This window comes from Theropithecus gelada, chromosome 9 (genome assembly GCF_003255815.1).
Source record: "Theropithecus gelada isolate Dixy chromosome 9, Tgel_1.0, whole genome shotgun sequence".
Classification (NCBI taxonomy): domain Eukaryota; kingdom Metazoa; phylum Chordata; class Mammalia; order Primates; family Cercopithecidae; genus Theropithecus; species Theropithecus gelada.
In genome coordinates, this window is record NC_037677.1 from 39,071,653 (window position 1) to 39,091,387 (window position 19,735).

The window sequence follows — 19,735 nt, forward strand, 5'->3', positions numbered from 1 at the left end:
TTATCCAGCAATTTCTGTCACTGTGGTGACCAACTTCTGCCCATTCCAGAGGGTCTTGAACTGCTCAGGAACTGGGAATTCACTAAAGTCACTGCCTATTGTAGGAATGAGGACGTTCATCTCAGAAGATTTGGCACTCACTATTTCACAATCCAGAGAATTCTTCCTCAGGTAAGCATGGCAGCCATCTGTTTTGTTGATTGAAATGGTTGGCACTTTACTCATTACCTAAACTTTGACATCCCTACTTGTTGGGAGCAAGCCCTCCCCAAATCTGGCCATAAACTGGCCCCAAAACTGGCCATAAACAAAATCTCTGCAGCACTGTGATATGTCCATAATGGCCGTAATGCCCATGCTGGAAGGTTGTGGGTTTACAGGAATGAGGGCAGGGAACACCTGGCCTGCCCGGGGCGGAAAACAGCTTAAAGGCATTCTTAAGCCACAAATAAAAGCATGAGTGATCTGTGTCTTTAAGAGTGTGTTCCTGCTGCAGTTAACTAGCCTAACCTATTCCTTTAATTCGGCCCATCCCTTCGTTTCCCATAAGGGATACTTTTAGTTAATTTAATATCTATAGAAACAATGCTAATGACTGGTTTGCTGTTAATAAATATGTGGGCAAATCTCTGTTCGGGGCTTTCAGCTCTGAAGGCTGTGAGACCCCTGATTTCCCACTTCACACCTTTATATTTCTGTGTGTGTGTCTTTAATTCCTCTAGCACCGCTGAGTTAGGGTCTCCCCAACCAAGCTGGTCTCGGCACCTACTGTTGATTATCTCCATAATGCCCACTATATCATCGAATACCAGACCAAATTTCTTACAGTTATCTACTGTAATGGAGTTAATTTTGCCCTTGATTTGCAATGTCGTGTTGACACACTTGTATATGTAAGCTGCGTGTTTCAGCTGTGTCATCAATCACCAGGTTGGAAACATTTTCCTGATTTTCCACTGTCTGCTTCTTGCCCTCCAGTTCAAGTACAGCTGGCTCTTTCTTTGTGGCTGGTTTGGGGTCTAGGTGCAGAGAATGGCTTGGGGACACTGCATACTGGACCACTCTGAGCCTTCAGGGTAGGGTTCTTGTGAGTCTTCATGTCATCAGATACATGTTTCAGGGCATGTGTGATGCTCTTCCCCTGATTAATCTGTGCAAACAGTGCTGAGAGGGAAGTGGATTCATCTGAGCCTGAACTGATAGAGACTAGCGGAGGAGGGGGGCCTGGTGGTGGGGGAGGAGTAGCTGATCCAGCAGAGGGTCCAGATGGCAGTCCACTCAGTTCTTTTGCCACAGGCCCCGTTTTGCTCCAGGCTAGTCCGGTGGTATGGAACTCCTTAATGTAAGCCTACAGCTCTGTCCGTATACTTAAATAAGCTTTGACCCAGTCTACATGCATCTTATCCACATCTTTGTACTCTTTAAGGACTCGGTTTGTATAAAACACTGCAGCATGATTCATTTCTTTCACATAAGGGCCAGGATTGGGAGCCATAGCCACCCAAACCAGGGCCTGGATACTTTCGCTGACAGCTGACAGATGATTAAACAACTTGCTGCCTCGGTTCTTCTCCCGAAAGGTTATCACTTCTTTGATCTGTTCTGAGATGGGTGCCAACAAATCGGAAAGCTGCCGGCTGTTGACATTGAGAAGCTGTAACCAAGAGAGTTCACTTCAACTTCAAACCTGTGTGGACCATCTCCGCATCTTTCTGCACGTCTCCCCCAATCTCTTTACTGATCTTCAAGTACTCTGCCACAGGACAGGCAAGCGAGTCAAATGCCTGCGCATATGGAGCTGTTCCTGCTTTTGAATGACTGTCTCCATACCCACGGTGCATGTCAGAGGTATGGGATACTGCCTCTAGGCAGCCCACTGCCCTGTCCAATTTTTCTACCAGATTTTGCATGTCAGTCATAATGTACCACCTCCCGATTGCGATCAGCCGCTCTCCACTTCCCGCACCTTCACTTTTCAAAGATTCCCAGGTGATGCCAACCTGCTCTGCGGAGGGAGCCCCTAAGACTCCCGAGCGACGCAGACTACGTTTCCCAGAGGCCTCCGCGGCCGCAGCCACTTCCGCTTCCGGTCCGGTCGGCCCCCGCGTGCGGCGACAGCTGCACCAGCAGCTGGCTGGTAGCAACTGTCTGGACAGCGTGGCGTGGTCGCTGTCTCTCTGGGTGTGCAGCTCCGCAGCCCTGCCGGCTAGGTTTGGTTTGTCAGCGGCCGCCACCAGGCTGGGTCCCTGAAGCCTCGGGCCCCTGGCGGGTGCTCCCCGCCTTTCCCAGGGGCGGGTCGAGGGGCGAGCCGGGGTGGGAGGGGACGGCGGCGGTGGGCAGGGCCTACCCACAGTGGCTGAGCCATGTGGAGCAACCGCCCGAGACTGGTGCATCACAGAGCGCTCCAGGCTTGCGCCCTGGCAGACAGATTGGGCCACTGACAAGGCCGTCCCCCCGTGCTGCCAAAAGTGCTTGGCGTGGAGCTGGCTGCAGTCCAGGACGGATCCCAGCAGCCGTTCCCTTTCCTTTCTTCCCGAGCGTACCCACCTGGACCTGTCTGCCCACCCGTGGAGGGAACGGGCGGGCGGGGGCCTGGTCCAGAGGGCAGATTCTAGCTAGGCTAGGGCACGGAGGGACTTCCTCATATTTCCTCTCTTCTTTCCCAGATTGACTTACGCAGAATTCTCTGCCCTTGCCTGGGAGAACAGTTCAGGAGACAGATGGCCCCAAGAGCCCAGATCCAGGCAAGTTTGATTTTTCCATTTCTTGAGAAGCCACGTGTTTCAGCGAGGTGGGGCTTATGCCTCTTGCCCAGACGATGCCCTGCCCTGTGTGTGGCCCAAGCTACCCGAACCAATCCTGGATGGGTCCCACTATTTCCATCCTCTCTACCCATTAGGTAGTCATTCACCAAATAGATTATTGCTACCCATGTTTTCTAGAGTGCTAGAAACAGAAAAGTACTTTGCAACCTGGCAGATGATGAAAAAAATACACATTAGCATATAAAGACGTAGGCCATAAAGACATAGGGTGATAGCAGTGCTCTCTTGACCTTTAGTGTGTGGTGGAGTGGGAGGGGTGGAGTAGTGGAAGCCTTAGTTCTTCCTGAAGAATATAAATGAGATGCGTAATCGCAGAGGATACTAGGGGAAAGCGCTGCCTGAATGAAGTCATTATGGCAGAACCATGAACAAACTGGCCTGAGAAAGTTGGAAACATTCATGGTCTAGAATCCCAGACTGGAGTTTGCCTTTATCCTGGAGAAAACTAGGTTTTGAAGGATTTTGAGAAACTGATTATGTAGTTGGTATTTTGAAAGAAAGTGATAAACATTTGAGTATCTATTATAGAAGTAAATAAAATTAAAAAAATTAAAGATTAGCTACATTTCTACTGTTCTAACAAGTCAAGTAATTTCATTTGAAACACCTTTTGCATATTTTTAAGGCCTACTCTTTTTTCTTTTAATATTTCATAACCATTCCAATTTGTTCTAGTTTCATTCCTACTTTTTATAGCTTCCTTTTATACTGTACCTTCAACCAGCCCTGGGACCTTGAGCAAGTTCTTCCAACTCTCTGAACCTTTGTGTCTTTAGCTACAAAATAGATTTTACTTTATATAGTTATGGCAGAAATTTAGAGAGATGATATATATCTCAGGGTTTAGCACCGTGGCTGGTACCTAGTAAGTTGTTACTGTTATGAAAAGCAATTTTTTTTTCTTTTTTAAAAATATTCTGCCCCAGAGTTAGATCATACTCCCTGTAAATTTTCGGATAAAGCTAATCACTTTCCATGTCTTTTCAAAGTTTCTATTCATTTGTTGATGGAACAAAGCCTGAACACTTTTGTGTCAGGCCGTGTTTTTGACTGGGAGGCAACAGTGACCCACACTGTCCCCCTGGAGCTCACATTAGAGAGGATGCTTACAGTCAGTGCAAACCTCTCCTGCCAGGTGGTGAGAAATCCTGTGAAGAAAAATGAAGTGGGTTTCGAGACAGAGTGGCAGAGGATGGGGTGGAGAAAGAGACCTTTTTGACAAGGTGACATGAAGGGTGGGGTGAGCAGAGGCCAGGCATGGAGGAGGAAGCAGGACAGGCATGCAGGAAGAACACACTTGAGGGAGGAGTCCCACCTCCCCCCAGCCCTCAGCTTTTACTTGTTCATTTCCATGAGCACCGTTGGAACTGTCAGAAGCTGGCTTTGACCGCCTTGCTTCCTTCTCTTGGGATGCTTCCCTTAGGGGTTCCTGGATGACCAGAATTGGGTTTGGTTTTGCAGGGACTGCTGACATTTGGGGATGTGGCCGTGGCCTTTACCCGGATTGAGTGGAGACACCTGGATGCTGCTCAGCGGGCCCTGTACAGGGATGTGATGCTGGAGAACTATGGGAATCTGGTGTCTGTGGGTGAGGATGACTTTCTCGTTGACTCAAGATTGGTCTGCTGGGCAACTTTGTGTTTTCACAGGGTGAATGGTTTGGGGTCTTGAAAAAAATCTTAAATGATGTGCTTTTTGTGTTGTTTTTCTTAAGTGTGGGCTTAGAGGCTGGAGTTTTATGCCCCTTCCACCCCTGAAGAAAGGTCAGAGCCATACAGAGTTAAGATGGGTAGCTTTGTGGTACCAACTAGCCCAGTTCTGGACCGTTTCTGTGTCATGATTCATCTGCCTCCCAAAATAGGAGTTTCTTGTCCTCCAGGAGGACCTGGTTTTCTAATTGACTTTGCCCCCTTCATTTGCTTTACTGCACGAGTTGGACATCCTGGGTGCCACCCTCGAGGCCTCTCTAACCTGTCCGTGCTCCTTGCAGATGCTCAAGTTGACACTGAGGTCTGGAGTGACTGTTTGTGCTTGTAACCACCATCACATTCCTTTTCATTCATTTTTTTTCTTCTTCTTCTAAGATCCTTTTTCTTTATGAACAGGGCTTCTCTCTTCCAAACCAAAACTAATCACTCAGTTGGAGGAAGGGGCAGAGCCCTGGATGGAGGTGCGAGAGGCTCCATCAGGCACACGTGCAGGTGAGTGGGTGGGAAACATCCCAGCAGCAGCGGAGCACACGGAACGGTACGGGGGCTCCTGAGTGGAAAGCTCATCTCTGAGTGCCCTGTCGGTGCAGAAGGGCACTAGTTTCCTCTTGTGATGTCATCCTCCTGTCAAGTGGCTGGCTGCTTTTCTCCCCAGTCTTTCTGTACTTGGGAGGGCTGCTCCCTTCCTGAGGGCCTCAGGCCCATCTGTGCCATCTCCCAGCCCTCTGAAATCCTCAAGCTCTTTATGTGATTTTTCTCTCTCTCTTTCCAGGCATTCACCAGGCTATCTTTTGTTTCTTTCTACTTCTGGTCCATTTCCTTTCTTTTATATTTTTTGAGACAGAGTCTTGCTCTGTTGCCCAGGCTGGAATGTAATCATAGCTTACTGCAAACTCAAACTCTGGACTCAAGCCATCTTCCCGCCTCAGACTCCTGAGTAGGAGTAGCTGAGACTACAGGCGTGCACCACTATGCTTGCCTAATTTTTAAATTTTTATTTTATGTAGAGATGGTGTCTCGCTATATTAGTCATGGCTGGTCTCGAACTCCTGGCCTTAAGTGATCCTTCCACCTTGGCCTCTCAAAGTGCTGGGATTACAGGTGTGAGCCACCACACCTGGCCCCTGTTCATTTTCCATTCCTTACCCACTCTCATGGAAGCTTGCTAATTCACTATATACCACTTCCTGGTGGTAGTCGCAGATTCCAAATGTAAGCATGGTTTTCTAGCTCTCAGGTAATTGCGATTTTGGTGAACACATTGTTGAGGAAGCATTTTCTTTCCTTTTCTTACGGATCTTCTTTTATTTCTCTTTTCTACTGTCCTTTGCTCTTGGCTCCCATTTTTTTCTGTGTATGCTTTATATATGTTTCTCTATATCACTTTCTCTGTGCCATAGTTCATTTCTAAATCTCTAAGCCTGAATATTTCTCTCACCTAAAATATTTATCCTGCCAGTATTTCTTCTTCTAAAACTCTAATTGTCATTTTGCCTCTGTCATCTTCAGGAGAATGTTTATAACTGTATTTCATGTAAAATACCAGTAATACATAGTCTTGCTTAACCTAGGTCTTTGCTGGTTGTGGGTGGGATGCTTTTGAAGTAATTCCTTCTATTCTTACTATGTTTAACATTTCCCTGTAAATTCTTGTGTAGATTCTTTATATAGTAACAAAAGTCGCTCAGTCTTCTTTATTCTCTGTTCTTTCTGTTTTAATTTTGGTTGTTATTTGAAATAGAATGTTTAAAACTTAGAGGTAATGAAAACAAGCAATGTTTCCCCTAATATTTCTTTCATCTGCTTAGAGGACTAGTAAATCTTTCTACAAAGACTTCACAACCATTCAGTATTTTATGGTTTTTTTTTTGTGTGTGTGTATATATTTCCCTTTCTGTTAGTTGTTAGACATGCTTATGGTACCACATTCAGATGGTTCAAATGGTATGCAGTCTCCTTCACATACCTTTCTCATCACTCAGTTCCCCTCCCCAGAGGCATCCCTGTATCAGTTTCTTGTGGAGATTTGCATATGTGATGTGTACTTTGTGAGAGTATCCATGAATTCTTTAAGTACATGGTAGCACGCTCTTTTGCCTGTTACTTTGGCATTTATGTCTTAGAAGTCATTTGACATAACTATATTGTTTAGAGCTTCTCTCTCTCTCTCCTCTCTCCCTCTCTTTCTTTCTTTTGGAAACAGAGTCTCACTCTGTTTCCTAGACTGAAGTACAGTGGCTTGATCATGGCTCACTGCAGCCTTGACTTCCTGGGCTCAAGCGATCCTCCTGCCTCAGCCTCCTGAGTAGCTGGGACCACAGGAGCATGCCACCACACCTGGCTATTTTTTTTTATTTTTAATTTTATTTATGTATTTATTCTTAAATTTGTTTTTGTAGGGATGAGATCTCGCTATTTTGTCCAGGCTGGTCTGGAACTCGTGGCCTCCAGCTGTCCTCTTCCCTCAGTTTCCCAAAGTACTGGGATTACAGGCGTGCGCCACCATGCCAGCTTATCTCTCTTTTTAATGCCTGCATAGTGTTCCACTTTATGGATGTCCTATAATTTATGTAATCAGTTCTCTTTAGTGGACATAATGACTCTGACCAGTGTTGCAGTGGTTATCCTCATACACATCAATTCTCTTGTGTACAAGTAAATCTGTAGAATAAATTCCTATAAGAATTGTTAAAGGTTAAAATTTTAAAATCCACCAAATTTGGTGGGTATTTCCACTATTCATAGAGATAGTACATGTTTATACTCCTAATGACAACATATGAGTGCCACTTTTATCATCGCTTGTCAACGGTGTCTTATATGCTTTGATCCTTGCCAGTCTGAGAGGTGAAAGTATTTTATTGTAATTTTAATTTGCCTTTTTCTTATCAGGAGCGTGATTTAGCATGTTTCAACATTTTCAGCAACCCTTGTGTTTATTTTTCCTGAGAACTGCCTGTTCCAGTCCTTTGCCCATTTTACTGTTAGATTGTTGGACAATAAAAATTGTCAATGTGAAGGCTTCTTTATACATTCAGGAAATTAATTGTGTATCATATATATCACAGATTTTTTTAAAAAAGGTTTTATATCAACTTTATATTAACAAAGGTAATGATGGATATGCTTATCTTTGCATCTTTGCATTGTGTCTGGGCTTCTCATTTAAGCTGGCTATTGAGTTGGAATACACATACATTGTTATTTAAAGGAAGTATTTCGTTCATATGTTTTGTTAAGAAATTTTAGTTTTTTAAATCAAGCATGATTGCTGAATTTTATTAAATGCTCTTTCAAGATATGTGGAAATATCTGTCTTTTCCATTTTGATCTGTTTCTGTGGTAGATTTTCTTCTCAATTATCTTGGCCATGACACATTATATCATTCTCTGAATGTGACAGTAGATGATTCCGTTTGCTAATCTTTTACTTAAATTTTTGCAGAGAGACTTAAATGTATTTACATTTTCTTTTTCATCTGCCCATTTTCATTGGGCTTTGACTTTAATTTTGTAATACTTTCATAAAACATTTTTTGGTCTTTCATATTTTTATCCTTTAGTCTAGTTTAACTCACATGATAGCTGTTCCCTAGAGGTTTGGGTCCTTTGTCCCGTTTTTGCTTATTTATTGTGATGGGAGCAGAAAGGAGGAATTGGGGGTATTTTTTTGACAGTGTTGTCAATAGTGACTTGTCCAAATAGATTTTCTCTCTCTAGGAAACAGTTTTAGTAATTTATAATTTCCTAAAAACTATGGAGTAATTCAAGGTTGTAAGTTATTTGTGTTAAACAAAGTAGCTTTTTATAACTCTTTTAGTAATATCCTCTGCATCTTTGGTTATTTTCCCTGATTTCTTACTTTGTCTTTTTCCCATTTCCTATGTTTTCCTATTTCCCCTTTATTAGCTCTGTTTTATTTTTTTGAAGAAGAGTGTTTGGGTGTATTTATTAGTGATACTGTTTTCTGTGTTTTGAGTCTTAAGTTCCTTTTCCCTTTTGCTTTCCTTGGGTTTATTTACTTTTTCCTAAACATTTTAGTTATTCATTAATTGATTTTTCTTCTTTCTTATTGATGTAATGTAAATATGTAAAGCCTTAAACTTTGTCTATGTAATGTTTTAGTTATATTCAGTAGGTTACAATATGTAGAGTTGTCATTATTTTTTAGTTATTTTGCAATTTGTGTTTTGATTTCTGTGATTGAAGTACTAAGATATTTATAAGCTAGACTCTCCTTTTCTTTCTTAAAGCCTTTAAAAAAATTAACACATATTTAGAAAAGCTGATAAAATATGTGTACAGCCCAAATTAGTATTTTAAAACTCAATACCCATGTAACCAAAACTTAGGTTAAAAAATAGAACTTTGGCAATACCTGAGTAAATCGCATCATAATTCCTCCCAATTATTACCCATTCTCCTCCCCTTGAACTAACACTATAGTTTATTTTTGCCTTTTTTTAACTTGATGTGAATGGAATCATATAGTACGTATAATTTTTTGTCTGGCTTATGCATAACATTTTTTCAAATTCATTCATCATTTTTATTTATTTCTTTGCTGTGGATCCATGCTTCTGAAAACTCTAGCGTGCCTCAGAATGCATGCTGCAGTACAGTTGTGGGGCCCCCTGCAGAGTTCTTTATTCAGCAGGTTCTCAGGCATGCTGATGCTGGTGCTGCGGGGCTGGAGCCCATGCTTGGAAAATCACTGCTGTAGAATGTCTCATTGTGTGACTCTACCTCAGTTTCTGTCTTATATTCAGATGCATATATGCCATTTTCCAGCTTTTGGCTATTAGAAGTGCTGTAAACATTCTTATAAATTATTTTTTGGTTCCTATGTGGCTACATTTCTGTTGGGCATGTATTCAGCTTTAGTATATAATGTCAAATAATCTTCCAGAGTTTTGTACCCAGTTATACTCCTTCATCAGTGTGTGAGAGCACTCCTTGTCCCATGTCCTGGCTAGCACTTCCTGTGGTCAGTCTTGTGAAGTTAGTCATTCTGGGGATGTGCAGTGTGCCTCATTGTGGTTTTCATATCCATGTCTCTATATCTGATGAGGTTAAAGACATTTTAGGGCTGGGCACAGTCCTTCATGCCTGTAATCCCAGCACTTTGGGAGGCTGAGGTGGGCGGATCACCTGAGGTCAGGAATTCGAGACCAGCCTGGCCAACATGGTGAAGCCCTGTCTCTACTAAAAATACAAAAAATCAGCTGGGTGTAGTGACACATGCCTGTAGTCCCAGCTACTTGGGGAGCTAAGACAGGAGAATTGCTTGAACCTGGGAGGTGGAGGTTGCGGTGAGCTGAGATTGCGCCACTGCACTCCAGCCTGGGTGACAGAGTGAGACTCCATGTCAAAAAAAAAAAAAAAAAAAAAAGACCTTTTAGAGTATTTATTGGTCCTTATAGAGCATCTCTGATTGGGTAGCTATTTCAAGAGCCTGTTACTGATTACATGTATTGTACCATCCCTCTCTGTATTGTTACTGACTGTTAATGGTCTTGATGAATAGCAGTTATTCCTTTTTCAGGGCTCAAACAATCCTGTCTCAGCTTCCTGAATAGCTGGGACTACAGACACATGCTACCATGCTCAGCTAATTAAAAACATGTTTTTTTTTTTTTTTTTTTTTGAGACGGAGTCTCGCTCTGTCACCCAGGCTGGAGTGCAGTGGCCGGATCTCAGCTCACTGCAAGCTCCGCCTCCCGGGTTCACGCCATTCTCCGGCCTCAGCCTCCCGAGTAGCTGGGACTACAGGCGCCCGCCACCTCGCCTGGCTAGTTTTTTTGTATTTCTTAATAGAGACGGGGTTTCACCGTGTTAGCCAGGATGATCTCGATCTCCTGACCTCGTGATCCGCCCGTCTCGGCCTCCCAAAGTGCTGGGATTACAGGCTTGAGCCACCGCGCCCAGCCAACATGTTTTTTTTTTGTAGAGATGGAGACATGCTATGTTGCCCAGGTGGGTCTGGACTTCCTGGCCTCAAGCCATCCTCCTGCCTCAGCCTCCCAAAGTGCTGGGATTATAGGCATGAGCCACCGTACCCAGCCGAGTTCTTCCAGTTGATCAATCTCTTTCTTCTTTGTCAGTGCTTTTTTGTGTCATGCTTTATTTAAAATGCTTATTTTAAATTATATATTATTAACAATTATTTATTAACATTTATTATTTTTGTGATTTTAATATTTTTTCTTTTCCCAAGATCACGAAGATATTCTTCTGTGTTAATTTCTAGAAGCTTTATTATGTGGTTTTTTTTTATTTGCATTTACCATCCTCTTGGAATGGATTTTTGTGCATCATATGAGGTAGGGTTTATATTTATTTTTTTCTCCTGAAATGTGCTAATGCAGAGCCTCCTCTTCCTCACTGCTTTGCAAGACCACCTTTGTCATAGAACAAGTACCCATATGTGTCTTCACGTTGCCAGCTTGACAATCAGTATCTTGAAATATTCTCTAGTTTGATCATAATACATTAAACACATATCCCATCAAAGACCATTGGAAGAATCGGGGCTGTTTCTGACTGGGCTTCACCTTCAACTTGCATTTCCTTGAAAAGATAAATCTTAGCTCTAATATCTGTTGTATGGAATTTCTCCCTAGACTACTAAGTATAAATACATATAAATATATGTATGTGTGTATATCTTTAGGTATAGATAGATACAACTTATATTTGTAAGAAAAGTGCATTTAGTGAAACAATTGGTTGGTGATTGTTAATTTTACTACAAGTTTGTCTCTATTAGTTTTTCAGAATGTTTTTATCTGAATCATTTTGCTCTGTCTGTCTGGGGTCTTGTGTCTGTACTTTGTAAAAAGCTAGAGAAAATTCACATAGTATACCCATTGATTGTGTGTGGTTTTTTTTTTTTTTCTTTTTTTTTTTGAGACAAGGTCTTGCTCTGTCACCCAGGCTGGAGTGCAGTGGCACTATCTCAGCTCACTGCAACTTCTGCCTCCAGGTTCAAGCGATTCTCCTGCCTCAGCCTCCCGAGTAGCTGGGATTAAAGGCATGTGCCACCAGGCTAATTTTTGCATTTTTAGTGGAGACAGGGTTTTGCCACGCTGGCCAGGCTGGTCTTGAACTCCTGACCTCAAATAATCCACCCGCCTCGGTCTCCCAAAGTGCTGGGATTACAGGCATGAGCCACCGTGCCTGGCATAGGTATGTTGTTTTTTAGATATGTTAAAAATTTAGTTTATAGTAAAATCTTATTGTCCTGAGAACTATTTTTGTTCCTTGAATATTTTTTCTATTTTCTTTTTTCTCCTGAGCAATTGAATATTGGTTCACTGTTAAATCCTCACAGAGAAATATTTTTCTCAAGTTCTTGGTGACATCATAATGTTCTCAAATATACCACCTGCAGAAATCTGTCCTAGTAGTAATTATAGCTTTCTTTGTGACTCTGGTCTTTCTCCTCAATTTTGTATTTATTCTGACATTGTCTTTTTTCTTTTTTAGCTGTTTCCTGTGTTGTCTTCCTAACTTTGCAACTTCTTAGGTGCCCACTGCATTCTTTAAATGCAACGTTTATAGTACAGATTCTTTTCTTTTCTTTAAAGTCATACTTCTCCTGCCCTTAGCCTGGCCATCTTTTCTCAGCAAGAATCACAAATGGGACACATTAATAATTTTTCATAACCTTTAGTTCTGTAGCATAGACCATTATTCAAGTCCTTGCACAACTCTCACTTTCAGCATTTCGACATAAAGAACGTTTGAATTTTTTAAATTTTCTTTCAGTCCAGGATTACTGGTTTGAAACAAAGATGTCAGCCCTAAAGCAAAGCACTTCTGCAGGATCTGTTGTGGGAGAGCGAAGGAAAAGTGTCATGATGGAAAAAGGCCTGGACTGGGAGGGCAGAAGCTCCACAGAGAAGAACTATAAGTGCAAGGAATGTGGGAAAGTCTTCAAATACAATTCGTCCTTCATTAGCCACCAGAGAAATCATACCAGTGAGAAACCACATAAGTGTAAAGAATGTGGCATCGCCTTTATGAACAGTTCATCCCTTTTAAATCACCATAAGGTTCATGCAGGCAAACAGCCTTATAGATGTGTTGAATGTGGGAAGTTCCTGAAGAAGCACTCAACGTTTATCCACCATCAGAGAATTCATTCTAGGGAGAAACCCCACAAATGCATTGAATGTGGAAAAACTTTCAGAAAGAACTCAATCCTTTTAAGTCATCAGAGAATTCATACTGGCCAGAAGCCCTACAAATGTAATGACTGTGGGAAAGCCTTCGCTCAGAATGCAGCCCTTACTCGTCATGAAAGAATACACAGTGGAGAGAAGCCTTTTAAATGTAACGAGTGTGGGAGAGCTTTCAGGGATAACTCAACTGTGTTGGAACATCAGAAAATCCATACTGGTGAGAAGCCATATCAGTGTAATGAATGTGGAAAAGCCTTTAGGAAGAGCTCAACTCTTATTAGTCACCAAAGAATGCATACTGGAGAGAAACCCTATCACTGCAGTAAATGTGGAAAATCTTTCAGGTATAGCTCATCCTTTGCTGGTCATCAGAAAACTCATAGTGGAAATAAACCCTATCAGTGTCGTGACTGTGGGAAGGCCTTTACAAAGAGCTCAACCCTTACTGGACATCAGAGAATTCATACTGGAGAAAAACCCTATCACTGTAAGAAATGTGGGAAAGCCTTTCGGCACAGCTCAGGCCTTGTTGAACATCAGAGACTCCATACTGGGGAAAAACCTTATAAATGTAATGAATGTGGGAAAGCTTTTCCCCAAAGTTCAGCCCTTAAACAACATAAGAAAATGCATAACAAAGAAAGAGCCACGAAATGTAGTTAGTGTGGCAAATTGTGCAGAGTAGTTTATTCCTTCTGACCGTCATAGAGGAGACATTAAATAAATTATGCATTTAACAGAAATACTCTGTGTACTTCTGAGAGAACATCTCACTTGTGAGGATATTCATTGTGAGGTTTGTACTAGTGAAATATTTGAATAAGCTAAATGTATGTCAGTACGGAAGTAGTTATAGCATACTGCGTGCTAATTGAAAAGAATGAGGTGGAGCTGTAAATACTGTACAAAGCCAGGCATGGTGGCATATGCCTGTAGTTCCAGTTGCTTGGGAGGCTGAGACAGGAGGATTGCTTAAGCCCAGGAGTTTGAGTCTGTAATGCACTATGATTGTGTGTGTGAATAGCCACTGCACTCCAGCCTGGGCAACATAGCAAGACTCCATCTCTAAGTAAAAAAATATGACAGTAAAAATATACCCATGATACCTTGTTAAGTTAAAGAAGCAAGTTGCAGGAAATCTATATTATATGCATTCAAAAAGACCTGGAAAAATAAAGACCAATCTTAACAGCAGTTATCTCTCTCTGTGTCTCTCTCTCTCTCTCTCTTTTTTTTTTAAGAGACTAGCTCTTACTCTGTCACCCAGGCTGGAGTGCCATGTGATCATAGCTCACTGTAGTTTTGAACTCTGGCTTGAACAACTTCCCACTTCAGTCTCTGGAGTAGCTGGGGCTACAGGCATGTGCCACCACACTCAGCTAACAGCAGTTATCTTTGAGGAGGATGTAGAATAAGTTGAGCATCCATAATCGGAAAATCTGAAATCTGAAGTGCTCCAAAATCCAAAACTTTTCTGAGCACCAACAGGTGCAAAATTCCACAACAGACCTTATGTGATGGGTTGCAGTTAAAATGCATCTTCAAGATTCCTTATTTTGTGCGTGCAAATATTGCAAAGTGCAAAAAAGTCTGAAATCCTAAATACTTCTGATCTCACGCATTTCAGACTAGGGGTACTCAACCTATATTGGTATGATGAAGTGAAATTTTGACTTTGGCTGTGTTCTTTGAAATGAAATATTTAATCAAGCATCATTCATGTGTCTTCTGTAACTTAGTGTAGTTATCTTCCAATATGAGAAAACTCAGAAATCATAAAAACAAGACAAATGCCACACAGAAACTAAAAGCTTTTAGTTTCTGCAGCTAGAGGCTTCTCAGTATTAAAATACAAAGCGCTGGACTTGGAGAAAATATTACCATCATCATATTTAACAGATAACACTTAGCATATCTAGAGAGTCCTTAAAAATACATAAATATAAAAATTCCAGTGGAGAAATGGTCTTGGATATGAATGTACAATTATCAGAAAAAGAAATATAAATGATTATGCCTACAAACTTTGACCCTTTGACCTACCATTTATATTTAAAATCTAATTAAAAAGTACAGTGTTGTAGTAATGAAGAGCTGGAGTCACTGTAACGTCTGTCATCAGGGGAATGTTTAAATTAAGATACATGCAGTCTTTGGACTACCATGTAGTCACTCAACATTTAATTAAAAGACAGTCCTTTAATTAATTAACATTTGGTGAGTTAGACTTTTATGAGCTGACAGGGAAAGCTGTCTATAACATTAAGTTGAAAAAGATCCAAAGTAAAGAATAATAGTATAGTACTTCTTTTGTGTAGTCAATGCATTACCTGAATATTTTATGATAAAACTATATCACAGATATAGTTCAAAATGTAAAAGAAATAAAGCAAACTTGAAGAAGAATGTTATGAAATAGAAAATATCTAAGTATTCAACTCATGACTGAAAAGGGCCAGATTTAATCAAAAGAAACACAGTTGCACACACATAGATGATTGTTAGTAAGAACTGGTTAAGCTGCTTTGGATAACAGTTTGGCAACATGAATGTAAATCTAAATGTATGTTCTCATTGACCCAGAAATGCCACCCTCAAACATTTAAGGAAATAATTTGACTAACTTACAGAGCTTGTATTGCTCATCACCATTGGTTACACTAATATCCTGGAAAGATGTGGGAGAAACATCTAAGTAGGGAAATGTTTAAATAAGTTACAAAACTCTCATAGGCTAGCATCCCAGTTACTACAGATGTATAATAAACCATCACACACTTAGCTGCCAGTATTTATGCTCACAGATTTTGTGAGTCAAGGATTCAGAAAGGGCACAGCAGGAACAGCTTTGTAACCCCATGATGTCTGGGATTTCAGTTGGGAAAATTCAAGGTTGGAATCGACAGTTGGTTAGTGGAGTCATCTGAAGTGGCCACACTATGGTAGCCACAGGTGGCTACTGAGCAGTTGAAGTGAGGCCAGTCTGAATGGAGACTAGTGTGTTGATTGAAAATAGGACTGTAAGTATAAAATGTGCATCAGATTTCGAAGACTTTGTATAAAAAAAGAAACTAAACTATTTTAATGTTTTTATATTGACTGTATTTTAGATAGGTTAAACTAAATGTATTAAAATTGAATTTTAATGTGACTACTAGAAAATTTCCATTTACATATGCGGCCTACGTGTATGGTTCGCATGTTTCTATCAGACAACACAACTGAAGGCTCCATCACAAATTGGGTGGTTGATGCTGTTGGCTGGGACCTCAGCTAGGGCAGTTGCATGTGAACACCTACATGTGACCTTTTTATGTGGCTGCATAGGCCTCCTCAGCTTGGTGCCTGGGTTCTGGAGAGTCAGGCAGAGAAACTGTTATTGCCTGTTGTGATGTAGCATCAGAAATAACAGCATCTCGGCTGGGTGTGGTGCCTCATGCCTGTAATCCCAGCACTTTGGACACTGAGGTGGGTGGATTGCTTGGGGCCAGGAGTTCAAGTCCAGTACCCAGTCTCTACAAAAAAATTAGCCAGGTCTGTGGCACATGCCTTTGGGACATGTAGTGCCTGTAGTGGTGGGGAGGCTGAGGTGGGAGGATTGCTTGAGCCTGGGAGGCAGAGGTTACAGTGAGCCAAGATTGCACCACTGCACTCCAGTCCGGGCAACTGGAGTGAGACCTTGTCTCAAACAAAGAAACAACAACAATAACAAAAAATTTGGCGTCTCTTTCTCCATAGTCAAGCCTGTCCAAACTCAAAGGAGAGGGAACATAGACCATACTTTTTTGGAGGAGTATCAGAGTCACATTGCCAGAAAAGTATATTCAATGGAGTACATTATTACAACAATTTTGGAAAATATGATCTGCCATGGCATATGATACAACCATTAAAAAGGATAAAGTGGATATGTTGGATGAAGAAATAGGTTACAGAACAGTATCTGAAAGCTTATGGCAGCAGTTTAGAAGTATAATCTTTGGAGTCAGGGTGCAAGATGCAGCTTACCTCTTAATATATTTTGTGAAACCACTGGCTAGTTATATAGCCTATTGAATCATCTACCATGTACAGATAAAAAAAACCTAGTTTTGTTTAAAGGAGGTAAATTTGTAAAGTGCTTAGCTGAATACCAGATGCAAAGTGCAAGGTAAATGTTAGCTGGTGCTGTGTTATGTTCATTTCTGTTTGTTTAAAAAGTGTATAGTATGTATACATATATACACGCACACATATATATGTACAGGTGTATATACATATATTTCTCCTATATTTTAAAAAAATATAAAATTAAAATTCTGCATAAAGATATAAAATAAAAAATTTCTCTCATATATATATGAGAGGTCTCTTACAAAATTGATTAAAGATCTCAAAAGAACGTGCTCCACCATGATCTATATCCTGTGCACAAGGCTCAAGAGGGGCCAGTGGTTTTACCTGCTGTCAGACACCGTGAACAAAGCTTGGGTACTGGCTTGTCTTATTGAGGAAACCTACTTTAACATATGAAAACAAATAAAATATTTCAAAATGGTAATGATAATTGTGACATTTTTGGTAACGTATTTCATTTAAGAAGTTTTCATTTAAAACACTAGGGTGTTTATTCAAAATGGGACAAGACAGGACAATAAAAGAAAGCTGACCAATATTCCTTATCAGCACAGAAGCAAAAATCCTGAATAGAATATTAGCAAATAAAATCTAGCAATATATAGAAATAATAATATAGAATCATGATCAAATGAGGTTAAGGCTGGTTCAGTGTTTGGAAATCAATCAATGTAATCTACGTTAAAGAAGATTAAAGACCAAAGAGGAAAAACTGCCTGATCGTACCAATTGATGCAGCAGAAGCATTTGACAACATACAGCATCCATCCATGATACAAGTTCTCGGCAAGCTAGTAGAAGGGAAGTTCCTCAACCCCATAAGGGCCAACTATGAAAAACCTATAGTTAACCTCATACTTAATGGTGAAAGACTGAATATTTTCCCTATAAGATGAAAATAAGGTTAGGATATCTGCTGTCACTACTCTTGTTTTACATAGGACTGGCAATCCTGGCCAGTGCAATAAATCAAGAAAAGGAAATAAAAAGCATACAGATTGTAAAGGAAAGAGTGTAACTGTCTCTGTTTACAAAGGACATGATTGAATATGTAGAACATACAAAGGAAGCTATAAAAAGCAAAAACCGGCCAGGCGTGGTGGCTCAACGCCTGTACTCCCAGCACTTTGGGAGACCGAGGCAGCTGAATCACGTGAGGCCAGGAGTTCAGACCAGCCTGGGCAACGTGGTGAAACCCCATCTGGATAAAATTACAAAAAATTAACCAGGCATTAAAGTGCATGCCTGTAATCCCAGCTACTTGGGAGGCTGAGGCAGGAGAATTGCTTGAACCCAGAAGGTGGAGGTTGCAGTGGGCTGAGATTTGTGCCACTGCACTCTAGCTTGGGTGACAGAGCAAGACTCTGTTTGAAAAAGAAAAAGAAATCCAAGAACTAATAAGTGAGTTTAGCAAGATTATAGGATCCAAGGTCACACACAAAAAATGTTTCTACACACTAGCAATGTACAACTGAAAGCTGAGATTAAAAACAGTGTCATTTGCAATAGTTCATAAAATAATGAAATTCTTTGGTATAAATCAAAACATGCATAGGACCTGTACACTGAGAACTATAAAATGCTGATGAAAGAAATAAAAGACCTAAATAAATGGAGAGATATGTCATATTCATGGATGGGAAGATTCACCATAGTCAAGATATCAGTTCTCCATAAATTGATCTTTAGATTTAACAAAATATCAGTCAAAATCCTGGAAGGATTGTTTTGTAGATGTAGACAAGTGGATTCTAAAGTGTTATCCAAGGCAAAGGAACTGGAATAGCTAAAACAAGTTTTCACAAAACTAGAAAAAACTTTGACTCAGTTTACACAGTTTAAGACACTAAAGATTTAAGACTCTAAGACTGTGGTATTGGTGGAGATATAGAAATATACATAAGTGGATCAAAATAGTCAAGAATGGACCCACAGAAATATGACTAGTTAAAAAATTTTAAACGTGGGTGCAAAAACAATTCAATAGAAAAAGAGAAATCCAATACCATTTTCAACAAATGGTATTGGAGCATTTAGCCACGTGTTAAAAATGATCTTTGACCTATACTTCACACTTTACACACAGATTAACTCAGAAGGGATTATAGAGCTCAAAGTAGAGCACAAACTTGTAAAAATTTTAGAAGCAAACAGGAGAAAATCTTCATGATCTGGGTTAGGTACAGAATTCTTAGACATAACACAAAAACCATAATCCATGCAGAAAAATATTGATAAACTGGAGCTCACATTTCTGGAAGGTAGGAAGTCCAGTATTAAGTTTCTGGCATCTAGTGAGGGACTTCTCACTATTTCATCCATGGTGGAAGGTGAGAGGGTGAGAGAGAGAGAAAGGGAAAGTGAAAGTAAAGGGGGTTGAATTCCCTCCTTTTATAGCAAACACACTGCCATGCTAACAGCATTAATCCATTCACTGCACCCACATGGCCTTATCATGTCTCATTAGGCCCCACCTCCCCAAACTTGCACTGGGAATAAGTTTCCAACACATGATTTTGGGGGAACAAATTCAAACCATAGCAACAATAAAATATTTGAGATAAATTTAACGAAATAAATGTGAGACATGTACACTGAAAACCACCATTCTGAAAAGAAATTTTAAAAAATCTAAATAAATATAGGGACACTCTGCATTAATGAAGTTGAAGCTCAATATTTTAAGATTGCAAAACTCTTCAAATTGATCTGTAGTTTCAATGCAGCACCTATCACATTTGCAGCAGGATTGTTCTGAAGAATTGACAAACTGATTCTGCAATTTATACTAAAAGAAAAATTGAGAATGGTCAAAACAATCTTGAAAAAGAACAAAGAACGAAATTAATCCCAGTTTCAGAGCTTACTATACAACTGCTAAGGGGAAAAAACAAACTTT

General features: G+C 40.5%; 1 protein-coding gene and 1 pseudogene across 7 annotated transcripts; one reads left to right on the plus strand and one right to left on the minus strand.

Moving 5' to 3' along the window:
- On the minus strand, nucleotides 1-1,955 carry LOC112631403 (annotated as a pseudogene). The gene is made up of 2 exons (XR_003121125.1): nucleotides 766-1,955; nucleotides 1-244 (listed from the first exon to the last, which is right to left on the minus strand). The product of XR_003121125.1 is annotated as an adenylyl cyclase-associated protein 1-like (transcript).
- A 120-nt stretch (nucleotides 1,956-2,075) lies between these two features.
- ZNF485 (zinc finger protein 485) lies at nucleotides 2,076-13,914 on the plus strand. 6 transcript variants are annotated; one of them, XM_025397131.1, is made up of 5 exons: nucleotides 2,076-2,210; nucleotides 2,667-2,744; nucleotides 4,287-4,413; nucleotides 4,931-5,026; nucleotides 12,305-13,914. In XM_025397131.1, exons 2-5 carry the CDS (start codon nucleotides 2,721-2,723, stop codon nucleotides 13,381-13,383), a joined length of 1,326 nt encoding a protein of 441 aa, XP_025252916.1. In that variant the 5' UTR covers nucleotides 2,076-2,210; nucleotides 2,667-2,720; the 3' UTR covers nucleotides 13,384-13,914. The 6 variants fall into 6 exon arrangements, with proteins under 6 accessions (XP_025252916.1, XP_025252918.1, XP_025252920.1 ...); XM_025397132.1 differs by having other exon boundaries at nucleotides 2,082-2,242; XM_025397130.1 differs by having other exon boundaries at nucleotides 2,082-2,215.
- Nucleotides 13,915-19,735: the final 5,821 nt, after the last annotated feature.

Excerpts from the sequence above, each read along its gene's own strand:
- ZNF485 (XM_025397131.1), top strand. The coding sequence starts at position 2,721 with ATGGCCCCAAGAGCCCAGATCCAG. Across the intron at positions 2,745-4,286 it reads CCCCAAGAGCCCAGATCCAG|GGACTGCTGACATTTGGGGA; the intron begins GCAAGTTTGATT and ends TTGGTTTTGCAG. Across the intron at positions 4,414-4,930 it reads TGGGAATCTGGTGTCTGTGG|GGCTTCTCTCTTCCAAACCA; the intron begins GTGAGGATGACT and ends CTTTATGAACAG.